Source organism: Varanus komodoensis, unplaced genomic scaffold (genome assembly GCF_004798865.1).
Source record: "Varanus komodoensis strain SLA01 unplaced genomic scaffold, ASM479886v1 scaffold71, whole genome shotgun sequence".
NCBI lineage: Eukaryota > Metazoa > Chordata > Lepidosauria > Squamata > Varanidae > Varanus > Varanus komodoensis.
The window spans coordinates 1,974,991-1,993,835 of record NW_025336360.1 but is presented as its reverse complement, the minus strand read 5'-3'; the positions used below and the strand labels follow the sequence as shown (position 1 = coordinate 1,993,835).

The window sequence follows — 18,845 nt, the reverse complement described above, 5'->3', positions numbered from 1 at the left end:
TTGAACCTTGGAAAGGAGGTGTTTGGCCACAGCGTGAAGAAGTTCATCAGGAGGGCTTTAGACAGAGTCCTGCAGGGAAGGGAGAAGCACCCTTGGGTGCATCACAACAGAGAAGCTCCAGCAGTGCCCAATAACACTCTTCCAAAAATGTAGGAAGAAAGCTAGAGTATAAAGTGTGTGGTCTTCGATGTCTGTCTTCTAACCCCCAGAGGCAAAGGGCACCCAATTCCTCCAATGAAGAGAAAAAAGATGCTTGAGAAACAAGGTGACAGCTGTCTTCAGGTCTATGTGGATGATGGAGGAAATTTGTTTTCTGTTTCTCTAGATGGTAGAGCCCAAACCAGTTCAAATATGAAGAACAGGCATTTCAATTCAACATCAGAAAGAACTCCTCAGATATTCATTTATTATATGTCTATTCCACCCTTTCCCTCTTGTGAGGAAACTCAGGTGGCTTAGCATCATCCTCTTTCTCTCAATTTTACCCCCACAACAACCTTGTGAGGTAGGCTGAGTCAGGGACTGGCCCAAATTCACCCAGGGAAACTTGAACCTGGATCTTCCAAGTCCTAGTCCAGCATTCTCCTCATTACGCCGCACTAGCTTAGCTGGTGGCATTTTCCTAGCAACCAACCATTTCCCTAGCAACTTTATTACATTTATATCCCACCTTTCCCTCTAAGGATCCAGGGCAGCATGCACGAGCCTCCCTTTCTCACTTCACAACAACCCTGTGAGGTAGGCTAGGGTAAATCAGGGACTGGCCCAAAGTCAGCCAGGAAATTACCTGGCTGGGTGAGGATCAGGTCCCAGGTCTCCCCAGTTCTAGCCCGACACTCTAAGCACACGGACTTAGAGCAACCTAGAGCAACTAACTCCGACATGGTTGGAGAGCGTGTCTACTCTCTGCCTGGCCCACCTCGCAAGGTTGTTCTGAGGATGCAATGCGGGGGTGCTTCGGGCACTACCTTGATCCTTTCAAGGGTGAGACGCAAGAGGAACATCCCTCCCAGACAGCATTTTCCTGCTTATGTTAGACACAAGGCCTCCCGGCGGCCCCGGTGAGGAGCGGTGCTAGCCGCTCTGGGCCTCCTCTCTATGGCTGCTCCGGATTCCCCCGCCCTCGCTACGGTCGCATTTCCTGGTTCCGCCCGTCATGTGACAAGGCGGGGCGTCCGCGCGCAGGCGCAGGAGCGAGACCGGCTGCCGGAGCCGGGACGGGTCACGACCATGTCTCGCAAGCAAGCGGCGAAGGCCCGGCCCGGGAAGGCGGAGACGGAGCGGAAGCGGGACGAGCGGGCGGCGCGGAGGGCGCTGGCCCGCGAGAGGCGGAACCGGCCCGCGGCGGACGGCGAGGGAGGCCTGGCCGGGCAGCTGCGGGCGCTCGGGCTGCGTCTCAGGGAGGTGCCGGGCGACGGGTGAGCCAAGCCCCGCCTCCTCGGCCTGGGGAGGGAGCCCCGCCCACTCGCGACAGGCCCCGCCCACGCCCGCGTTCCTTCGGAATAAGCCCCGCTTGCAAGGCTCAGCGGAGCCTTCGGTGACCCGCAGCCCCCGTCACCCTCAGCCCGCATGGGCCAGGTGGGACTGCAAGCCCATCAGCCCCAGCAAGCTTGTGCCAGGTGGCATTCCATCCCCCATGACCGCTAGCCAGCATGGGCCAGGTGGGACTGCAAGCCACATCACCTCCAGCCAGTGTGGGCCATTGCAAGCCCCATCATCCAGACAGCCCCCATGCCCATCTCAGACTCCTTGCAGGAAATGGAAAGAGAAGCATAGCAGCGGCAGAGTTCTGGCAGAAGACAGGTTTCTTCCCATGGGACAGGAGCTGAATCTTCAGAGGAGGACTCAGCTAAACGTTGTGGTGCCAAGGAAGGAAGGCACAGCAGAGGAATGAAGAGTGAGAGAGTATCTTAACGTTTTCATTTCTTCAGTCCAATGCACTTTAGTGATAACACTCCATCGGGGACACTGCGAAAGAGGCCCCTTTCTTGTCTTGTCTCTGTACTCTGCCTCTGTTGCAAAGTGGTTCCTCTACCAGGGGGTGGGCAAATTGTGGCCCTTTGGATGTTTTAGTCTGCAGCTCCTGAGACAGTAAGGGATGGTGGGATTTGTAGGCCAAGACATAGGCCCACGTGTTTTCCATCCCTGCTTTTGTTTTGTAACCATGGCACATAGAAAACAAGATGTTGTTTTACGCAACCTGTGGCAAAGTTTGTTAGATATGTTAGGCTGGTTAAACTAGTCCACCTTAGTCATGCTGTATCTCTCTAACTGGCCTTGAAGTTTTGGGCATCCTTTCCAGAAGAAAAAATAGTGGGAAAACTAGGTATGAGAAGGATAAATGTTTACAACTCTGGCACAGATAAATCCAGTGGTTGGGAATACATTTACTTAGCCAGAAGGAAATAGTCTTGATTGTACTGGAGGATACGTTTCACTCTTTTGCAGCAGGAAGGGCCAGACAAGTTAATTTGGTGATCAGCTTGCCCCGTGTGTCATTAACTGTGAACTCAATCCAGTGCTTTCCCCCCTCTTGTTGACAAATCTCACCCAAATTCATCTGGAGTTCTTCTTCCCACAGGAACTGCTTGTTCCGGGCCCTGGGCGACCAGCTGGAAGGACACTCTCGAGGCCACCTCAAGCATCGGCAGGAGACGGTGGACTACATGATAAAGCAGCGGGAAGATTTTGAGCCTTTTGTGGAAGATGATGTCCCTTTTGAGAGGCATGGTGGGTGCACCGTGTGGGGGCTTAGCCGGCGTCGAGGCACTGCCTGCAGTGTCGCCTTTGAGAAAGGCTCAGAGGTCGCTGTGGGTCCCTCGTCAGCTGGGACTGGCCAGTCTCGCGCTGGATCTGAAACTCGCCTCTCCTGGAGGCTGGTCCATTTCCAAGCTCAAATCAAAGTTCGTGCTTGTTTGTAAAGGCCTTTGTGGTTGAGCATCAGGTCCATACGATGGTGTTACTTCTGCGTAAAGTTGTTGAGTCTCAATGGGCTGAGGAGAGTCTTCTCTGTTATTTAGTCCTCCCTTTGGAATGCCTTCCACCCCCCGTGGGTGACCTGACTTGCCCTCTCTTGCCTCCTTGGTGCAAGACAGATCTTTGCATTTTCCCACAGCTCTTAAAACCTTGGTTAATATAGTATTATTCTGCTGTTGTGTTAATATGTGTCCATTTTATGCTGCTTCATGGCTTCATTTTATTATTTTTGTTGTTTCCATACTCTGTACACCACCTGGGAAGCAGTAGCACAGAAGAGCAGGTGTAACTCCCAGACAGGTGCGGAAGAGCCTGCTCTCAGGCTAGCTGGCGATTTAGTGCCTTTCTTGCTTTCTTTAGTGGCCTTTTGCTTGTGTCTGGGGGTGTCTGCTTATTTTATTTATTTATTTATTAGATTTGTATCCTTTTATATCCTTTTTCTTTTTAAAGAACTCTTAGTGGCTCACATTCTCCTCCTCTCAGTCTTATCCCCACAACAACAACCCTGTGAGATAGGCTGGGCTGCGAGTCTGACTGACCCAAAGTCACCCACTTGCCTCCATGACTGACTGGGGACTAGAACCCAGATCACCTAAGTCCTAGTCCAGCATTTTTAGCCACTGCACCTCACTGGCTGTCTTACCTGCATTGCTTTTTGTGTTTCTGGGCATTCTTTTAAAACTGCCATGAGGCCTTGTTCCAGGAAAAGATTGTGTATAGTACAGTTCAGATGTTGCAGAATGGGATTCCACATATGCCTACTCCTGATCATGGTGTTGTCTGGGGAGAACTATTTTGGCCACATGCCAATTTCTGTTGAGTTTTAGGGGTGGCTGTCTAGCCTGGTTGATCGCAGTGCCGCAAGCTGGTTTCTGATTTTGCTTGGGAGCAAAACTGGTAGGTGAGTCAGGCAGGTGGACTGATGAAAGAGCTCCCTGTTGTTCCCAGGAAATGGGCTGGATCTTGAAATAGTTGCTTGTCTGCCAGTACTGCAAGAACCTTTCCCCCTTTATGAGTTTCATTCTGTCTGGTCAGTGAGCTGAATGTTCTGTGTGGTCTCTGTTTATAGCAATTTTATCCTGCCCCTCTGGCAAAAGACTCCTAGAGCAACTTACAGAATCAAGAAATAAGATGGTTGCTTGGTTTGTGCAGCATTTTTCCTCGTTCTTTAGTTTTGCTCGTTCTTTAGCATACATTTCCTCTCGCCCCATTTCTTCCAGTTGCCAATCTAGCCCAACCTGGAACTTTCGCTGGCAATGATGCGATCGTAGCCTTTGCAAGAAACAATCAAGTGAATGTTGTTATTCACCAGGTCAATGCTCCTCTGTGGCAGGTAAACCCCAAACCAAATCGCCGATCATCTACCGACTCGGGTCTGCAGCACCTGTGCAGACTTTTCCTCACGTTCCCATATGGTTGATGGTAAAATTTTGGGAAGCTCTTGTGTGTCACCAGTTCTTGAATTTCAGGTGATTCCCAGAGCCAGAAGCACTTGGGGCATAGTTCTGTGTAATGCAAACTGGAATCCTGAACCCCTGAATAAGTGGATTCAGACAACACAGTAGCCCTCGCTCAGGAGTTTAGAGTGGGTTCAGCATGGGCTATTGTTGGAACATGCGTTACTGTGTTGTCTGAGCCCAGCCAAGATAAATTATGTCAAACAACCCACAGTTCGTAACCCAGCGACAAACCATGAGTTCTGTATATGGGTTGCTCATGCATAACAAACCATGGCTTGTTAGTGTGCCTGGGTTCGGAAACTCACAGTTCAGTGGCAAGGCACTCAACCTGAGTTCAGGTTTTCATGTTGTCTGAACGCAGTCACTGTGACTCAGGCATGCGAGACTGTGGAAAATGGTTGCTCTTTGGCATGTGTGCCTCAGTTGAGGGATACTTGTAGGGAAGGTGCTTGCATGCAGCGTAGGTTTTTACTTTTCGTTTGTTATTTTATTAATTTATTTTACTCCTATACTATCCAGTAGCCAGAGCTCCATTCACAAAAATTACAATCCAAAACCACAAGGAATAGACATATGAGACCTTAAACATACAAAATGTTAAAAGAATGAGATCCTGTGCATCCGTGTTCAGATATAAACCTCACTGAATTTAGTGGGATTAACTTTCTCTCCCTTTCCCCCTCGTGTACTGGGTGGGACGGCGGGGAGGGGGAGAAATTCTTGTGCAGAAACTCAGATGGGAGGGCACGGGGGCCCGTGAATCCAGGCAGGAAATGGAAAATGTCTGGCTGAGTGAAGGGCTCGTGTTCTCGAAAGTGCTTAGACTGGCAGCCCAGCGCGTTCACCCCCTCATAAAGCGTCCCTCCACCTTCCTCAGATCCGCGGAACAGACAAAAGCAACGCCCAGGAGCTGCACATTGCGTATCGGTATGGAGAGCATTACGACAGTGTCCGGAAGATTGACGACAACTCGGAGGCCCCCGCCCGACTACAGACAGAGGTTGGTGCTCTTGACATGTGGCGAGATGCACTCCGAGGATGTTGCCGAGGCTGAGCTGGAGCAACTTGCTGGGTAGCTGATTTCTACCTGTGCAGAAATGCGTGGATGGAAATCGAAGCCTTCCATTTAACATGTTAAATCAAGCTTACTGGGTTAAGGCTAGAGTGGAATTTAATTGTCCAAAGGGGGATGGCTAAGCTGCCCTGGAAAAGTTGTTTGAAGGGTATTATTTCTGGTTGCTCCAGGAGGTGCTGGGGAGGCTGAGAGCTCAGCACAGCACAAGGATGTCCCGCTAGCCATTTCCCTTCCTAAATGTTCCCGGGAGGGAAGGGGGAGCTGGTGTGGGGATACTGATTCTCCCAGCACCATCCTGACTGGTATTGCATATCCCGCTTGTCAAGTGCTTGCTGAGTTCACCCGCTTGCTTTTTGGGTCCTTCTAGATGCTGTGCAAAAATGAGTCGAATAAAAAGGAGAAAATCCAGCTCAGGAAGGAGGAGGAATCTTCAGAAGGGACACAAAATGAAATAGAGGACGCGGTCCAGAAAGTTCGGAACGCGACCGGCTGCCTGGTTAGCACTGAACCCCCCCTTGTGCCATGGATGAGCACTCTTTGAGTCTCGCTCTGCAGCCACCTGTGGATCCACCTAACCATTGTTCCATCCAGCCCTGTTTTTAGCTTGTTTTCTGATCAGGATATTATGGGAAGTCGAGATAAAAAGCTGAGTGCATGTTTGTGTCGAAGGACTTACCGTGAACTTGGTTCTAGTCACAGTCGTGTTCTTGGTATGGGCAGAGGCACCCTGCTGCTTGATTCTGAATCGACATGCCTCAGCTATTGTTTTGCATGTTGTTGTGGCTGATGGATCGCAGAGTTCCTGTTAAAAGCACACAAAGAAGGTCTTGCAACCTCGCAGTTTGATCTTGCACCCTGATCTGCATGATCCTATGTGAAAGGAACGAGGAGGGACGGGCGGGGCCTGGTTTCAGTACTTGGATGCTGTTTACGTAATGAAGTTGCGCACCGACTGGTGGGGAAGTGATTACCGGGAGGCCGTTGTGGGAGCTGAATGGTGCCTGGTCCCAGGCAGTTGGTGAACGGGGCTTCGCTGTGCCACCGCTCTTGCTTCAGAAGAAGAAAAGGAAGGCCGAAGGCGAGATGGGCAGGCTCCGCCAAGGGAGCCTCGGCCTTGAACGTGCAGCTGCTGAGCGGGGCTGTCGTGGGCAGGACGTTTTGCAGGGCGTACATGCATGGGGTTGCTGCAAGTCGAGGGTGCCTTGGCAGCACGAAACAACAGCACCTCCCAGGGGGTTGTAAAGATGTCCAAAGGTGCAATCCAGTGCAGATTTAGACGGGGGAAACGGCCTACAGTGCCCAACAGCTCCCACCTGTCATCGACCTTTTTCCTGCTGAAACTTGAGCAGAATTGCACCCTGAGCAGCAGGCCAGGAGGTGTCCACACTGACCTAGCGTGTCTCTTTTTCTTTGCAGGATGCTGATTTAATTGTCCAGATCCTTGAAACGGAGGACTACAACATCGAATCGGCCATATTTGCTGTTCTTCAAATGAACGAGCTGAAAAGGCTCTGTGAGTATGGAAACGTCCGTTACTCTGCTCCTCTTGCGGGCTCCTGTGCAGCGCGATCGGGTGCAGCACGAAGCAAAGCAGTGTCAGATTGCATTGCTCTGCTTGGGGGGCGCCAGCTATTGCCCCCCTCCTTCAGAACATAATGCAACAATTAGGAAAGCAAAACAAGAACTTGGAAGAAGCAAAGCAAGGCCTTGGGCCTGCCAGTGACACTGTGCCCTGACAGAAACCGCACACGGTACACATTATGGACCTCAAGAGTTAGGGAAAGGCACTTCTTCACACGCGTGCGTTTCACATGGCGCTGCCGCCCGCCTTGTTTAGAAAAGGAGGCTGCCTCTTCCACCACTTACTGCTGAATGAGTCCAGGGGGAAATCAGGGGAGCGTTCTGGGAACTCGCTGCTGCAATGCCAGGCCTCTTGGCCTAGTGTTTTATGTGCCGCACACGCGTCTGTGTCCCAGGGGTCGGCTGCAGAATTAGGACTGTCGCAATGGAAGTGTGCAGTGTTAGGAGGAAAAAAGCGAGGGCAGGGCTCCTGGAACGTTCTTCGGGCCAGGGTTACTTACTTACTTACTTACTTACTTATTTAGAAAATTTCTATGCCGCCCCATTCGCCGAAGCCTCCGGGCGGCTCACAAAACATTAAAATATAATACATTAAAAATATAAAACGAATTTACAATATAAAATAAGTCGCACCATTATGCTTCCGGGGTACGCAGAACAGTGAAAGAGCCTTTCTGAATGCCATTCTTCCGACAAAAGCGTTTCCAGGGTAGCTTTCGAGATCAGAAACGAGGGTTCCTGCCTGTGAACTTAGGAGGAGGAAAGACGAGGAGGAGGGCGCCTGAGTTTTGCCCTCCCGGCCCTTGAGACCGGCAGCAGGGGCGCTCCTCTGGGAGCCTTCCGTGAGCAAAGTACCCGGAGGAGGGATTTCTCTCTGGGGGCACCCCATCTGTGGAATGCGCTCCCCAGAGAGGTCCGCCTGGGGCCGTCGCTATTTGTTTTTCGGTGCCAGGCCAAGACCTACTTATTTAAACAATATTTTAACATTGTTTAATGCTTATAGGTTTTAATTGTGCAGCCAGGGTGTTTCCAGGTTTTAATTGTTATTGTTATTTATATTGTATTTATTTATTTCTGTGAGCCGTCCTGCGGCTATATAGCTAGGGGACGGCATATAGAAACTTTAAGTAAGTAAGTAAGTAAGTTCAGGGCATGGAGACCACTGCAGGTTCCCCCATTTTAGGTTTGGCCCTGAGCCCTGAACATGCTTAAGGGGGACTGAGCTGATTAGACGCACTGGGGCTTCGTCCGTAGCCTCGTGTTGTAAATGAGCAGTGAATTCCCAACTGGTTCACCACCGTCTTCCCATAATGTGAAGGATTTCAGCTGGGCGGCTTTTATTCCTGGGTTACTTTATTTTGCTGTGGTGTTTCATTAGATGGGTCCCGCTTTCACCAGGCTGTTGTAACATTTTCTCGTGGTGGTTGGCTCTTGTTGGGTCAGTTCCTGTGGGTCTGTATTTCTAGTGTTAATGCCTTTTATATTGCAAACGTGTGAAAATTTGCATGTAATTGTAAGCCAACTTGTGGGAAAACTTTTATTTTTGCTAAAAAGCGGGGGTGTCTGCAGGAGAAAGGTGGGTGGTGTGAGGGAGGTGCTTAATATTCTGCCCACGTGACAGTTTCGTCTGGAAAGCTACCTTTCTGCCAGCACCAGCGGTGCCTCCCTCTGGGGAGTGACTGCTTAGGGGAGAGGACTTGCAGCAGAGAAGTGGTGGGTGGGAGACGAGCGAGTGAAGCGTCTTCCAGCCTCTCTTTCTTCCCTTCCTCCCGCATTAATAATGCGGGCCTCCGCCTCTTCTCCTCTGCCCTGAGGGCCATCAGGTGACACCTTTCTGGCTGCCATGTTTCCTCCTGGGTGCGGGACCAGGACAAGAAGGCCAGAGGACGGAACGTGCTGCGTTGCTGAGGAGTTGCCCTTCTCTTGTAGGTGCTGAGGAAGCCGAGGATGGATCAGCAAACCGGCAGAAGCTGCATCCCGCTCCAGCCCTGCGGGGAGAGAACGGAAGTGGCAGCGGGATCGTTGGAAGCCTAGAGCCTGAAAACAACAAGCCCCAGGCGAACCAGATGGGGAGCCGGCCAGCCCGCAAGCAGCAGCCGCCGCCAAAGGTATGGCGAGGGAGCTGGTGTGGCGCCCGTGGGGCGGCTGCGGAGGGCCGGCAGGGAGGAGTGCCCCCTCTCCAAAGGGCTCCAGGGCAGCCTTGCCCAGTGCCGCGCCTGCTGGCTCTGTGACTCCTCGCCCGGTTGGGGGTGGCCGCCGCAGAGCGCTCTCGGGTCGTGAATGCAGACGACGCCTTCCCGGGCTCGCTCTCCACGGCTTGGTGGCGCGCATCATCCGTGCGCACAGTCGCTACACAGACGCTGGTCATGCTCGTGCCCCCGGCAGTTGTGTTCATTGCTCCTCCAAGCGCCGCCTCCTGCCCTCCCAGTAACGCCTCGCCAGTGCCCTGCTTTCTCTCCGGCTGCCTGCCTTCGGCTCCGCTCCTCGCCTGTGCCCCCGTCATTCCCCGTGTCCCATTCCCTGCAGCCAGAACAATTCTCCCACACATTTCCATCTCTTGACTCCCCTTCACCCGTTGCATCCAGTTTGCTTCTCTGTCCCTGGTCCTGGCTCTGCCCCTTCGACAGTGTTTTTTTCAAATCTCAGGCCTTTCCAGCTCTTTGCCGAAATACGTGCCAAGAGGAATTGGGTGCAGGGGTTTCAGTTGTGCCTCTCGTGCCTCCAGTCTTACACAGACACGCATACCTGGCTCTAGAACAAAAGCTGATGCTTGCCCCGCTGCGTGTGTTTTGGCTGTTCTTGTTCTCCCCCAAGTCCTTCAGCACTGTGTGATAATAGTCAAAACATCCTGATGGGAAGAGGTGTGCAGGGAAGTGGAGACTCGCATGAGGAGGGCCCGGAAGGAAGGAAGGAAGGCAGGCTGCTTCACAGGAGGGTGTGGTGCCTTCGCACCAGCTGACTGGCAGTGCCCAGGTGTGGCGCAATGAACCTCCTGCGGCTGTGGAAAGTGGCTGCCCGTTGTCGGAGGTGCTGAGCTCTGTGTCCCAGCTCTGCTTTGGCTTCATAAATATCGACCTTCAGCAGAATTCTGTGTCCTGCGGTCGCCCATTCTTTTCCCATGGCCGATTTGGTTTGCGGTGGTTTTGGCTCCACTGGGGACGTTGGTGTGTCCTGCAGGCTGCAGAATGGAGTCATGGTTCAGTCCATCTGGCAGACCCCCGTCTCCACTGTGCTGCCCAGGGACACGTTCCTTGCCTTTCTTGTCTTTCAAGGAACTGCTAAAGTCCTCCATCGGAAGGGGGAAGGCCCACCCCTTTCCCGCTTTCCCCACTGCTTGTGCCCCCGACTGCCCATGGTTCTGCCCCACCTCAGCACCCACGTTGGACACTCCGCCCCCAGAAGGCTCCCTCTGGTTCACCTCCCTCCTCTTCCTCCGCTGGCAGGTATCCAACAAGCAGAAGAAGGAGCAGCAGCGGTTAGAGAAGAAGCGACGGCAGGAGGACAGGCACCGGCAGAAGGTCCTGGCCAGCAGGAGCAGCACCTCGGACAATGACAGGAACGCGGTAGACTCTGAAATGCAGGTCACGCTGGTGAAGACCTTCGCAGCACTGAATATCTGACTCGATGGCTACGCCTTTCAGGTTTACGCGCGTGGGAGAAGAGGGACGTGTGGGCCCTTTACTTTGCAAGGCCAGGCCGCCCTTGTCGAGCCAAACGCCTCGCCCGTCTCTGAAGGCAGGGGGCCGGCCGGCCCACCGGGCTGATGGATGGTTGGCCCCGCATGTGACTCCTGGTCTGCGCAGGAGGAGCAGCTGCAGCAGCGCTGAAGCAAGAGCAGCCGAGGCAGAATCCCCTGACACTGTCGGTCTCCTGCAACTTGCTTCCGCGTCTTGCAGATCTGCCTGCAGGATTTTTCACTTACATTGATGCTCCACAGCCATCCTGCAGTTTCTTTCCTCAGGAATCAGCCCATCTCTTTTGCAAACCAAATGGCAAATCTTCCCGAGGCCCATCCCAAAGTGAAGTTCAGCGTGCCAAAACCTGGACTGAAGCGGCCTTCTCAGCAGCAGTCGGCCTTTCTGCTTCAGCTTGTGGGAGCAGGGCTGGCTTGTGGGTGAAGCCGCACATTCTCTACAAACAGGAATTTTAATTTACCACAAACAGCTTATAATCTAGGCCCATGGGGTGTGGGGGTGGACATTGAGCCTCTGTACCCTCAGTGCAAGTACCGGGGAGGCCTGCCTCTCGTGAACTCCTCTGCCAGGTCAATCTAACCTCGCCTGTAATGAAGGGGAGCAAGAGGGCTTCAGGGATGACAACCGAAGTTTGGCGCCGTTTGGTAGCCTTCGTTCATGAGCAGAGCTTGGGCGGGACCCGCTCTTGTAAGACCTTGCCTTCTGCCCTTCTCGCGTGTGGCAAACGTATCCCTTAAAAATGTGCAGGGGTTCGGCGTGGAGGGGTGTTGAAGTCGGCTTCTAAAGCACCACCAGGAGGAAACACACATGCTCCCCCGGCACTGTGAGGTCAGTGGAACATCATACAAACAAGGCTTCCAAAGTACTTTTTCATGTTTGAGTATCCGGAGTGCCTTGTATTTCTGAGCATTACAGGCCTTTATCCAAAGATGTGAGAAACTCAAACACCTCTGGAATCTTCGAGTTCACTTTATAGACTCAGTTATATTGGTAAAAGTCATACTTGCACTATTTCCTTGTTTTGCTCCCTGAAAACACATTTTCCTGCAGAGAGCGTTTTATTCATTTTGTTAAGAGAAATTAATTGCAGCAGTTGTTGGATCTGAATGAATGGAAATGAGTTGTGGTTTTTTTAATAGCATGAGTCGCGTGTACTGTAAGCTGCCATACGGAATGAATCTTGCGTGCCTTCACTGGTTGGTTAGAAGCGACAGTTTTGGAAAATGCAACATTTCTCATTCCAGTGCAGCCAGGGTGAGAAAACGTAGCCCTCTCCAACTGGTTTGGGAATAGGATTTTGTCACTACGGGTATCTGTTAGCCAAATGGTGGATTTACTGGACTCTTACTTTAAAAAAAATCCTTGGAGAGAGGAAGGTTCTGTTTGGCCTCTGGGGCCAGGAGTGCTTTCGCACTGCGCGCAAGTGCGGTGGAAGCGGTTAGAGGAAGGGGTGTCGGGTGTTGCCTTCCTTCTGGATTGGTGCGGCACATGCCCTCCCCTTGGTTTGGGTCTTCTCTGATGTTTTCACGTCAGCAGGAATCTGGCTTGCTGTTCAGCAACTCGGTCAACCTTTTCCCCCGCTTTAAAGCCAAATGCAAACGGTCACGGGTAGTCATAATTCCGATAAAAAGGGATGTAACAGAGATCAGGTATAAAGCTGTTGGGGGCTATATGGATGGGCTGAGGGAGGAGGGAGCAAATCTGTATCTGTGGTCGTCTCAATAAACTTATCCTCATTGAGGCTGCTGACCAGTTAACCAACCAAAGTCTGTTTCTTCAGTGACCCTGCGGACACCTGTTGTGTACACATTGGCTGTACCTTCCTTCCCCAGCAGCTCTGGCAGTAAAAGAAGTCAGTTCTGTTTGGAACCTGCCATTGTTAAGTATTTGTTATAGCAGTTTTTCACCTTCAGCCAAAGAGTTCTCACAGTGGCTTGCAGATAAGAAGTAAGGCACACTGACCATACCTAGAGAATCTGAAAGGCGTGTCACGACAGGAAAGGGGCGGCAGAGCAGGAGGAAAAACACAGTTGGGTTTTAAAAAAAACCCCCAGCTGCCGCACCTTGTTCTGGGCACGGGATGCTCGTAAAGCTCCGCGTTCAGCAGCTCGTGTGCGTTGAGGGTGTGGGCCACGGAAGGGCACCCTAAAATAACCAGGCTGCTGCGCTGGATGGAAAGCCTGTGAATCAGTCCATCCACTACCCTGGCGTCCTGCAAGGAACCCGAAGCCGCTTTCCCAGTCGTCGTCCTCTTCATTTTATCCTCACAACAACCCTGTGAGGTTTGGCTAGTCTGAAGGTGGGTAGAAGGCCCGAAATACATAGTAGCTTCATGGTTGCGTGGGGGACCGAACCTGGAGTGCCCCAGCCCCTGCCCAGCGTTCCAGGCATGGCATCGTATTAGGTCTCTTTCCAGCATAGCCTCTTCAGAATAAAAACACCTGGAGTCGGCATAGAATAGAATGGGAAGGGTCGGGGCCCGTGAGGCCATTGAGACCAGCCCCTGCTCCGCTGCCACACGTGGTCACCCATCTGGCCTCAGGTCTGGCTTCTCCAGCCTAGCAGAGGTGACGCACCCCACCAGCTTGGCATATGGCTAGCGTCACCAGTGATCCATAAAGTTACAATATTCCTGGCATGAACACTGAGGAAGAAAGTGCTTGTTTCTTTTTAAGAAATTCCAAGTAGTTCCTGTATTTCATTGTAAAAGAGCATTAAGTTCACACAGACGCAGAGTGTTGTAAGCAAAACCCATCTTTAACTTTTAAAGAGTCATTTAGGGGTATTGTCTTTAAAGTTCAAGGTGGCAACAAGTAGCAAAATGGAGCAGAGAAGTCAGTGAGGACTTTGCTCTTTTGAGGACAGATGCTGCACTCTGGGAACCGTTGTCCCATCTGCCCCGTGAGGACAGATGGAGGGTCTTCCCATCCCGGTCCTTTATGCATTCCGGGGTCTAGCACACTTGCGAGGGCAAAGCTCTCAAGACGTCTGGTCCAGGCAAGGCAGGAGAACTCTTAGCTGATGGAGCATTTATTGGGGGCAATTCCTGGGCAGTCCCTCTCCCCAGAGGGAATAAAATCTTTATCAAATAAACCATGGGAATCCATGAGGCAAATGGAATAAAATCTCTCACAGATGCATATATTAGATTCACACCACAAGGCACTGTTCACTGTATCTGTTGAGAGAGAGGGAGAGCCCAGGAAGAGAAAGGGAGGAGTTAGGACAGATTAAGACACTGTCATTAAAAAGAACACATCTTGGTGCACTTCTCTTCCCAAAGGTGAAGGGGCCACGCACCAGGACAAGAACCCTCCCCCCAAAGGAGGCCTACCCCAACTTGGAGCTCTCCAGATGCATTGGACTGTAATTCCCGTCATTCCCAGCCAGGACGGGGAATTGGGAAGGCTACATCACTGCATGTAATGGGGTTTCCACCCGGTGCCTGTGATGTACAGGTCTATGTGGGTTACTTTACCCCTAAGTAGGCAGATGGTAATGTGGAATTTCGTGATAAATTTTGGGGCAGTTAGCAGAGATTTCTCACTATCAGTGGATTAGCAAAAGTGACCACACAATTGTTCTTGTTGAAACATGGGTTATTGTTCTGTCTGAACCCAGTCATGTTTACAAAGTATGATTTATTAAGAACAAACAACCCTCGGTTCACAAGCCAATAACAAACCACGGGTTCTTTTCATGGGCTGTTCCCAGCTGACAAACCATGGTTTGTTAGTGCAGTTAGGCTCAAGCAATATGACAACCCATGTTTCAACAACAACCCATGGTTTAATGACAACGCACACTCAACCCCCACTGTGGGTTATTGCATTGTCTGAACCCAGCCATGGTCTACAGCTAGGTGGGAGGCAACCTCTTTTCTTTTTTTTAAAGGCCAGATAAACTGCCAGGGAAAATAAAACTCATTGTCTTCATCGGCACTGACTACTCTCTGGAGAACAGAGTAGCCCCACCCCCCGCCCGGTGTCTGAAATCTAGGAGCAAGTTGATCCCAGTTTGGGTACTGCTCGTCTATTCAATGGCCTCCTCGCTTTCAGTTTTCTCCTTCGCACCAGGCATTCTGATTCAGCTTGTGGAAGTGGTCTGGTGTCTAAACGGTAAATTCTCACCTCTCAGCCTTCTAACAGTAGCCTTACTTGGATCACCTTCCTATTTATACACCTTTTTAAAATTTCAAGTGCTTTAAAAACATGGCACGTGCTCATTCATAGGTTACCTTGCTGGGGAAAATCCACAACGCTCACTATAAAATCTACTGCAGACGTGCATGCCAAGGACTGTGGAGGGAAAGGGCACGGACGGGACTGGCGCTAGCCGACGGGTCCCTGCCGTAGCCCCGTCTCCCCCATGGAAATGTGGCAGAGCAAGTTTCTGAGCCTGAACCAGGATAAGCGGAATGGCGTCATATAGGGATGCCCATGTATTTTACAGGGCAGAAGATGCAACCAGACTTTTAAAGAAATGCTTTAGTTGAAGAAGGTGCAGACTCACGGCATTCAACGATTTGGCCGTCGTAGGTGTAGGTGTAACTGCTTGTTTTGGTGTCGCACCTGGAATTCTTTAGAGACTCATAGCAGCAGTTCAGAATCTGGCAGCAGCTATCGGAAGAAGGAAGACAAGGAAAGGGGGTCCTTTTGCACCTTGACCAGGTAAGTAAAACTGCTCTTTAGAAGGGCAGACAGTGAAGATGAAACTCAAATACTTTGGCCACCTAATGAGAAGGAAGGACTCCCTGGAGAAGAGCCTGATGCTGGGAACAATAGACGGCAAAAGAAGGAGGGGACGGCAGAGGATGAGGTGGCTGGATGGGGCACTGGGGCGGTGGGTGTGGGGTTGGGTGGACTCCGGGGGATGGTGGAGGACAGGGAGGCCTGGAGGAGTGTTGTCCACGGGGTCGTGATGGGTTGGACATGACTTTGCGACTCCCAACAACAGGTAAGAAAAGGATGATCTGGGTTTTTTTGAAGACTACAGCTATCCTTTCCTTACATTTCTGTACTGTAATAAAATATTATGTACATTATTTCACACACACTATACTAAAACACTCGCCAAAGATTAAAAGCCTGCAATACAGTAAGAAAACATAATACGAGTTACATATAAAATATAGTGCTTTAGGGTGCAATCCTATGCATATTTGGGCAAATACAAATTCTGCAGCTACCAGCATGCTTCAGATAGCATGCAGTGCTGTACGACTTTATTCTGTGTAAACATGCAGTCTACATGGACATGCACATGGTGGGCATGTCATGAGTGGAGCTGGCCGGAGCTGGGGTCAGACTAGATGGTCCGGGAGGCCCCTTCTGACTCACGCTGTTTCTGTGTTTCTATGTTTCTACATTATGGGGTAATCCAGAATCGCCATAGGAATCATTCTATGGAGTACTTTCATACCTCAAATAATAGGTCGCTACAAAGGACTCTCAGCTAAAACTTCCAGCAAACAGAAATACAATCCATTGAAAGAAAGCTCCGATTTTTTAAAAGTAAATAGGCTAAACTATTGTTATGCAGAGAAAAGATCAATGGGACAAACATTGTCATGCAGATTTTCTTGTTTTGCACAGCCTCAGAAAGGATTAAACCTTAAATTACATGTACTTGCTGAGAGCTGAAAGCTATTCTTAGGTTGACAGAAACCTGCTGGGGAAAGGCCTCAGCCAGAGCAAATTCCTCTCCAGTGCTGCATTTTCTCTGCCCAGGGCACTTTTGCCTGGGGCGGGAAATGGTCCCACATGTAACTAATGTTAGTGTTTTGTTGGCTCAGGGTGAGCGGTGAAACCATCATGGTTTTATTAAATTTCAGTACTGCTCCATGGCTGAGCCCTCCCTGAGCAGACCAGAATCCCTAAAACCATAAAATATCCAAGGATAAATATATTATCAAAACTGAAAAAAAGTGTGAAATGAAAAGAGAAAACAAAAAAGCATGATGCAAGATTTAAAATACAGTAAGGCTGCAGTTCAAAGAGTGGATGCTTCCAAAGAAGCTGACGTGCTCGGAGAGCGTGGTCCCGCAGTGGCCTTCTCTACTCCGCCTGGCACCATGGATTTGGTCTCGGCAGCCGCCTTGGGCCGTCTGGAGGAAACGCAGTGGAAGTGGAGAGGAGGAGGCCTGGCCCGGCCTGGCCCTTTTCTTGCTCCTATTGGAAAAATTTGGGTAAATACTGTCTGAAAAGCATTACTTTTGTGTGCTTTTGAATTGTGGGATCAAATCCTGTCTTCCTTCTCAAAACCAAGCTGGCACTGTTTAAAATGGCATTCCCCCGCTCCTTCCTCTCACCTTTAGCTGTGGGCTACAGTAGACAGGCCATTTTAGCCCAAATATCCATTGTAAATAGTCATTGTTGGAATTCAGTTTACAATAATCTTTTGATAGCCCAGAGGGCTTCATGTGCCCTGATCATGCAGAATGTTTACAGTTGAGATAAGGGTCTGAGCTGGTTCAAGTTACTCAACTAAAGTGTCAATACAGACAATTAGAAATATTGTAATCTTATTGTCTCTGTATGATTGACTGACATTTCTTTATCTGTTCTGTATGTGATGACCTCAGAATCTTATTGTTATCTCTGCATCCTGTCACCAATTGCCCTGTACCTGTGTACCTATAAATGCCCTGTAATGGCACTGAAGCTTTGCAGCAGAATTCACCTCTGCCTGTCCGGTAATGCATTATCGTGAGTACCGTGGGAACCTTGGGGTAAAACAGTAAAGCCTCAGATGGTCTGGACGCTTGGTCTTTCCCACGAACCTGAGTTTTATTCCCTCTTCTCAAATTGAGGTTCCGGGATTCTGACAATTCCCAAGGTTGGTTTACGACCTCGGAGAGGTAGCTGGTGCACTTTCGTCCATGCCGGCTGCAGTCCCATGCTGGGGCTGTGAAGGAACCTGTTCACCCTCCCCCCCAGACCATGCCAGGAGGCCATGGGGTTGCACCAAACAGATTCAGAACAGCAGAAACTGAGGACTACAATGCCCGTGAAGGCAAGATGTTCACATGGCACCAGGAAGAGGCTCCCTTGGGAACTCATTCCTCAGCTGCGATGCCACCGCAGAAAAAGCCCTCTTCTTGGAAGCCCCCCCTCCCCCCAGTTCCATTTGGTGAGCTCTTGGGGAAAGACTGCTGAAGCCCTACTTAAGATCCCACCTATAGATGGAAGATGGTCCTTCATGTAACCTTGTCCCAAGTCTGATGGCAACACTTTGAATTGCTCCTGGAAATAGCCATTGGAGATGGAAAAGTGCCGGCATGATACCGAGCCTTAGGGTTGATGCTGAAAGTTGACATTCTTGGCGTCAGGAGGGTCCTAATTGGGACAGAGTTCTACAGCCGGGGGCCACCACCGTGAAGGCCCTCTCCTTGGACTTCTCCGAGTTTTTCTTAGAGGAGGCACTTTGAAAAGAATGTCAGGTGATGATTATAGAATAGGGGTAAGTTCACATTGGGACCGATGCTCCATCTGGCACCACAGCTCCCATCCTCCCCTGCCACTGGCTTAAACCTTGCCTCCCTGCCTTCTGAGATCTAGGGATGCTGGTGTGTGTGTGTGTGTGTGTGTGTGTGTGTGGCGGGGGGGGGGGGGAATCCTGCGCTCCTGGTCCTCTTTGCAACAGCTCAATCTACCTATCACTCTTTCTGTGTGGACAATGATTGTTCAGCTGCGGTTGCTCACGCCCAAGTATCCTCTCTTCTGGATCACTGCAACACATGATATTCGGGACTACCTTGAAAGTGGTCCAGGGGCTTCCGTTGGCCCAAAATAAGGCAGTGAGATTATCAGTCAGGACTGGCCAATATGATCGTGTTACTCCAACGCTTGATGGCCTTCTGGGACTTCCAGGCCATTTCCAGGCCAAATTCTGAGTGCTGGAATTAACCTCACTAAATAGCTTGGAACCTGGTTTCCCGGAGTGGTGCCTCCTTGGCTATATACCTGTCCAGACCCAGAGATCCGCCTCTGGGGCACCCCCTAGACGAGGGCAGGTGGGCCTCTGGAGAAGGCCTTTCCATGCTGGACCCCAGGCACG

General features: G+C 50.9%; 1 protein-coding gene across 1 annotated transcript; it reads left to right on the top strand.

The window, feature by feature from the left end:
• Positions 1-1,197: 1,197 nt before the first annotated feature.
• OTUD3 (OTU deubiquitinase 3) lies at positions 1,198-12,548 on the top strand. Its single transcript, XM_044452367.1, has 8 exons — positions 1,198-1,418; positions 2,582-2,730; positions 4,197-4,309; positions 5,314-5,436; positions 5,879-6,007; positions 6,928-7,024; positions 9,022-9,200; positions 10,536-12,548. Exons 1-8 carry the CDS (start codon positions 1,231-1,233, stop codon positions 10,710-10,712), a joined length of 1,155 nt encoding a protein of 384 aa, XP_044308302.1. The 5' UTR covers positions 1,198-1,230; the 3' UTR covers positions 10,713-12,548.
• Positions 12,549-18,845: the final 6,297 nt, after the last annotated feature.

Coding starts and splice junctions, on each gene's coding strand:
- OTUD3 (XM_044452367.1), top strand. CDS start 1,231: ATGTCTCGCAAGCAAGCGGCGAAGGCCCGGCCCGGGAAGGCGGAGACG. Junction 6,008..6,927: donor GGAACGCGACCGGCTGCCTG/GTTAGCACTGAA, acceptor TTTTCTTTGCAG/GATGCTGATTTAATTGTCCA. Junction 7,025..9,021: donor GAACGAGCTGAAAAGGCTCT/GTGAGTATGGAA, acceptor CTTCTCTTGTAG/GTGCTGAGGAAGCCGAGGAT.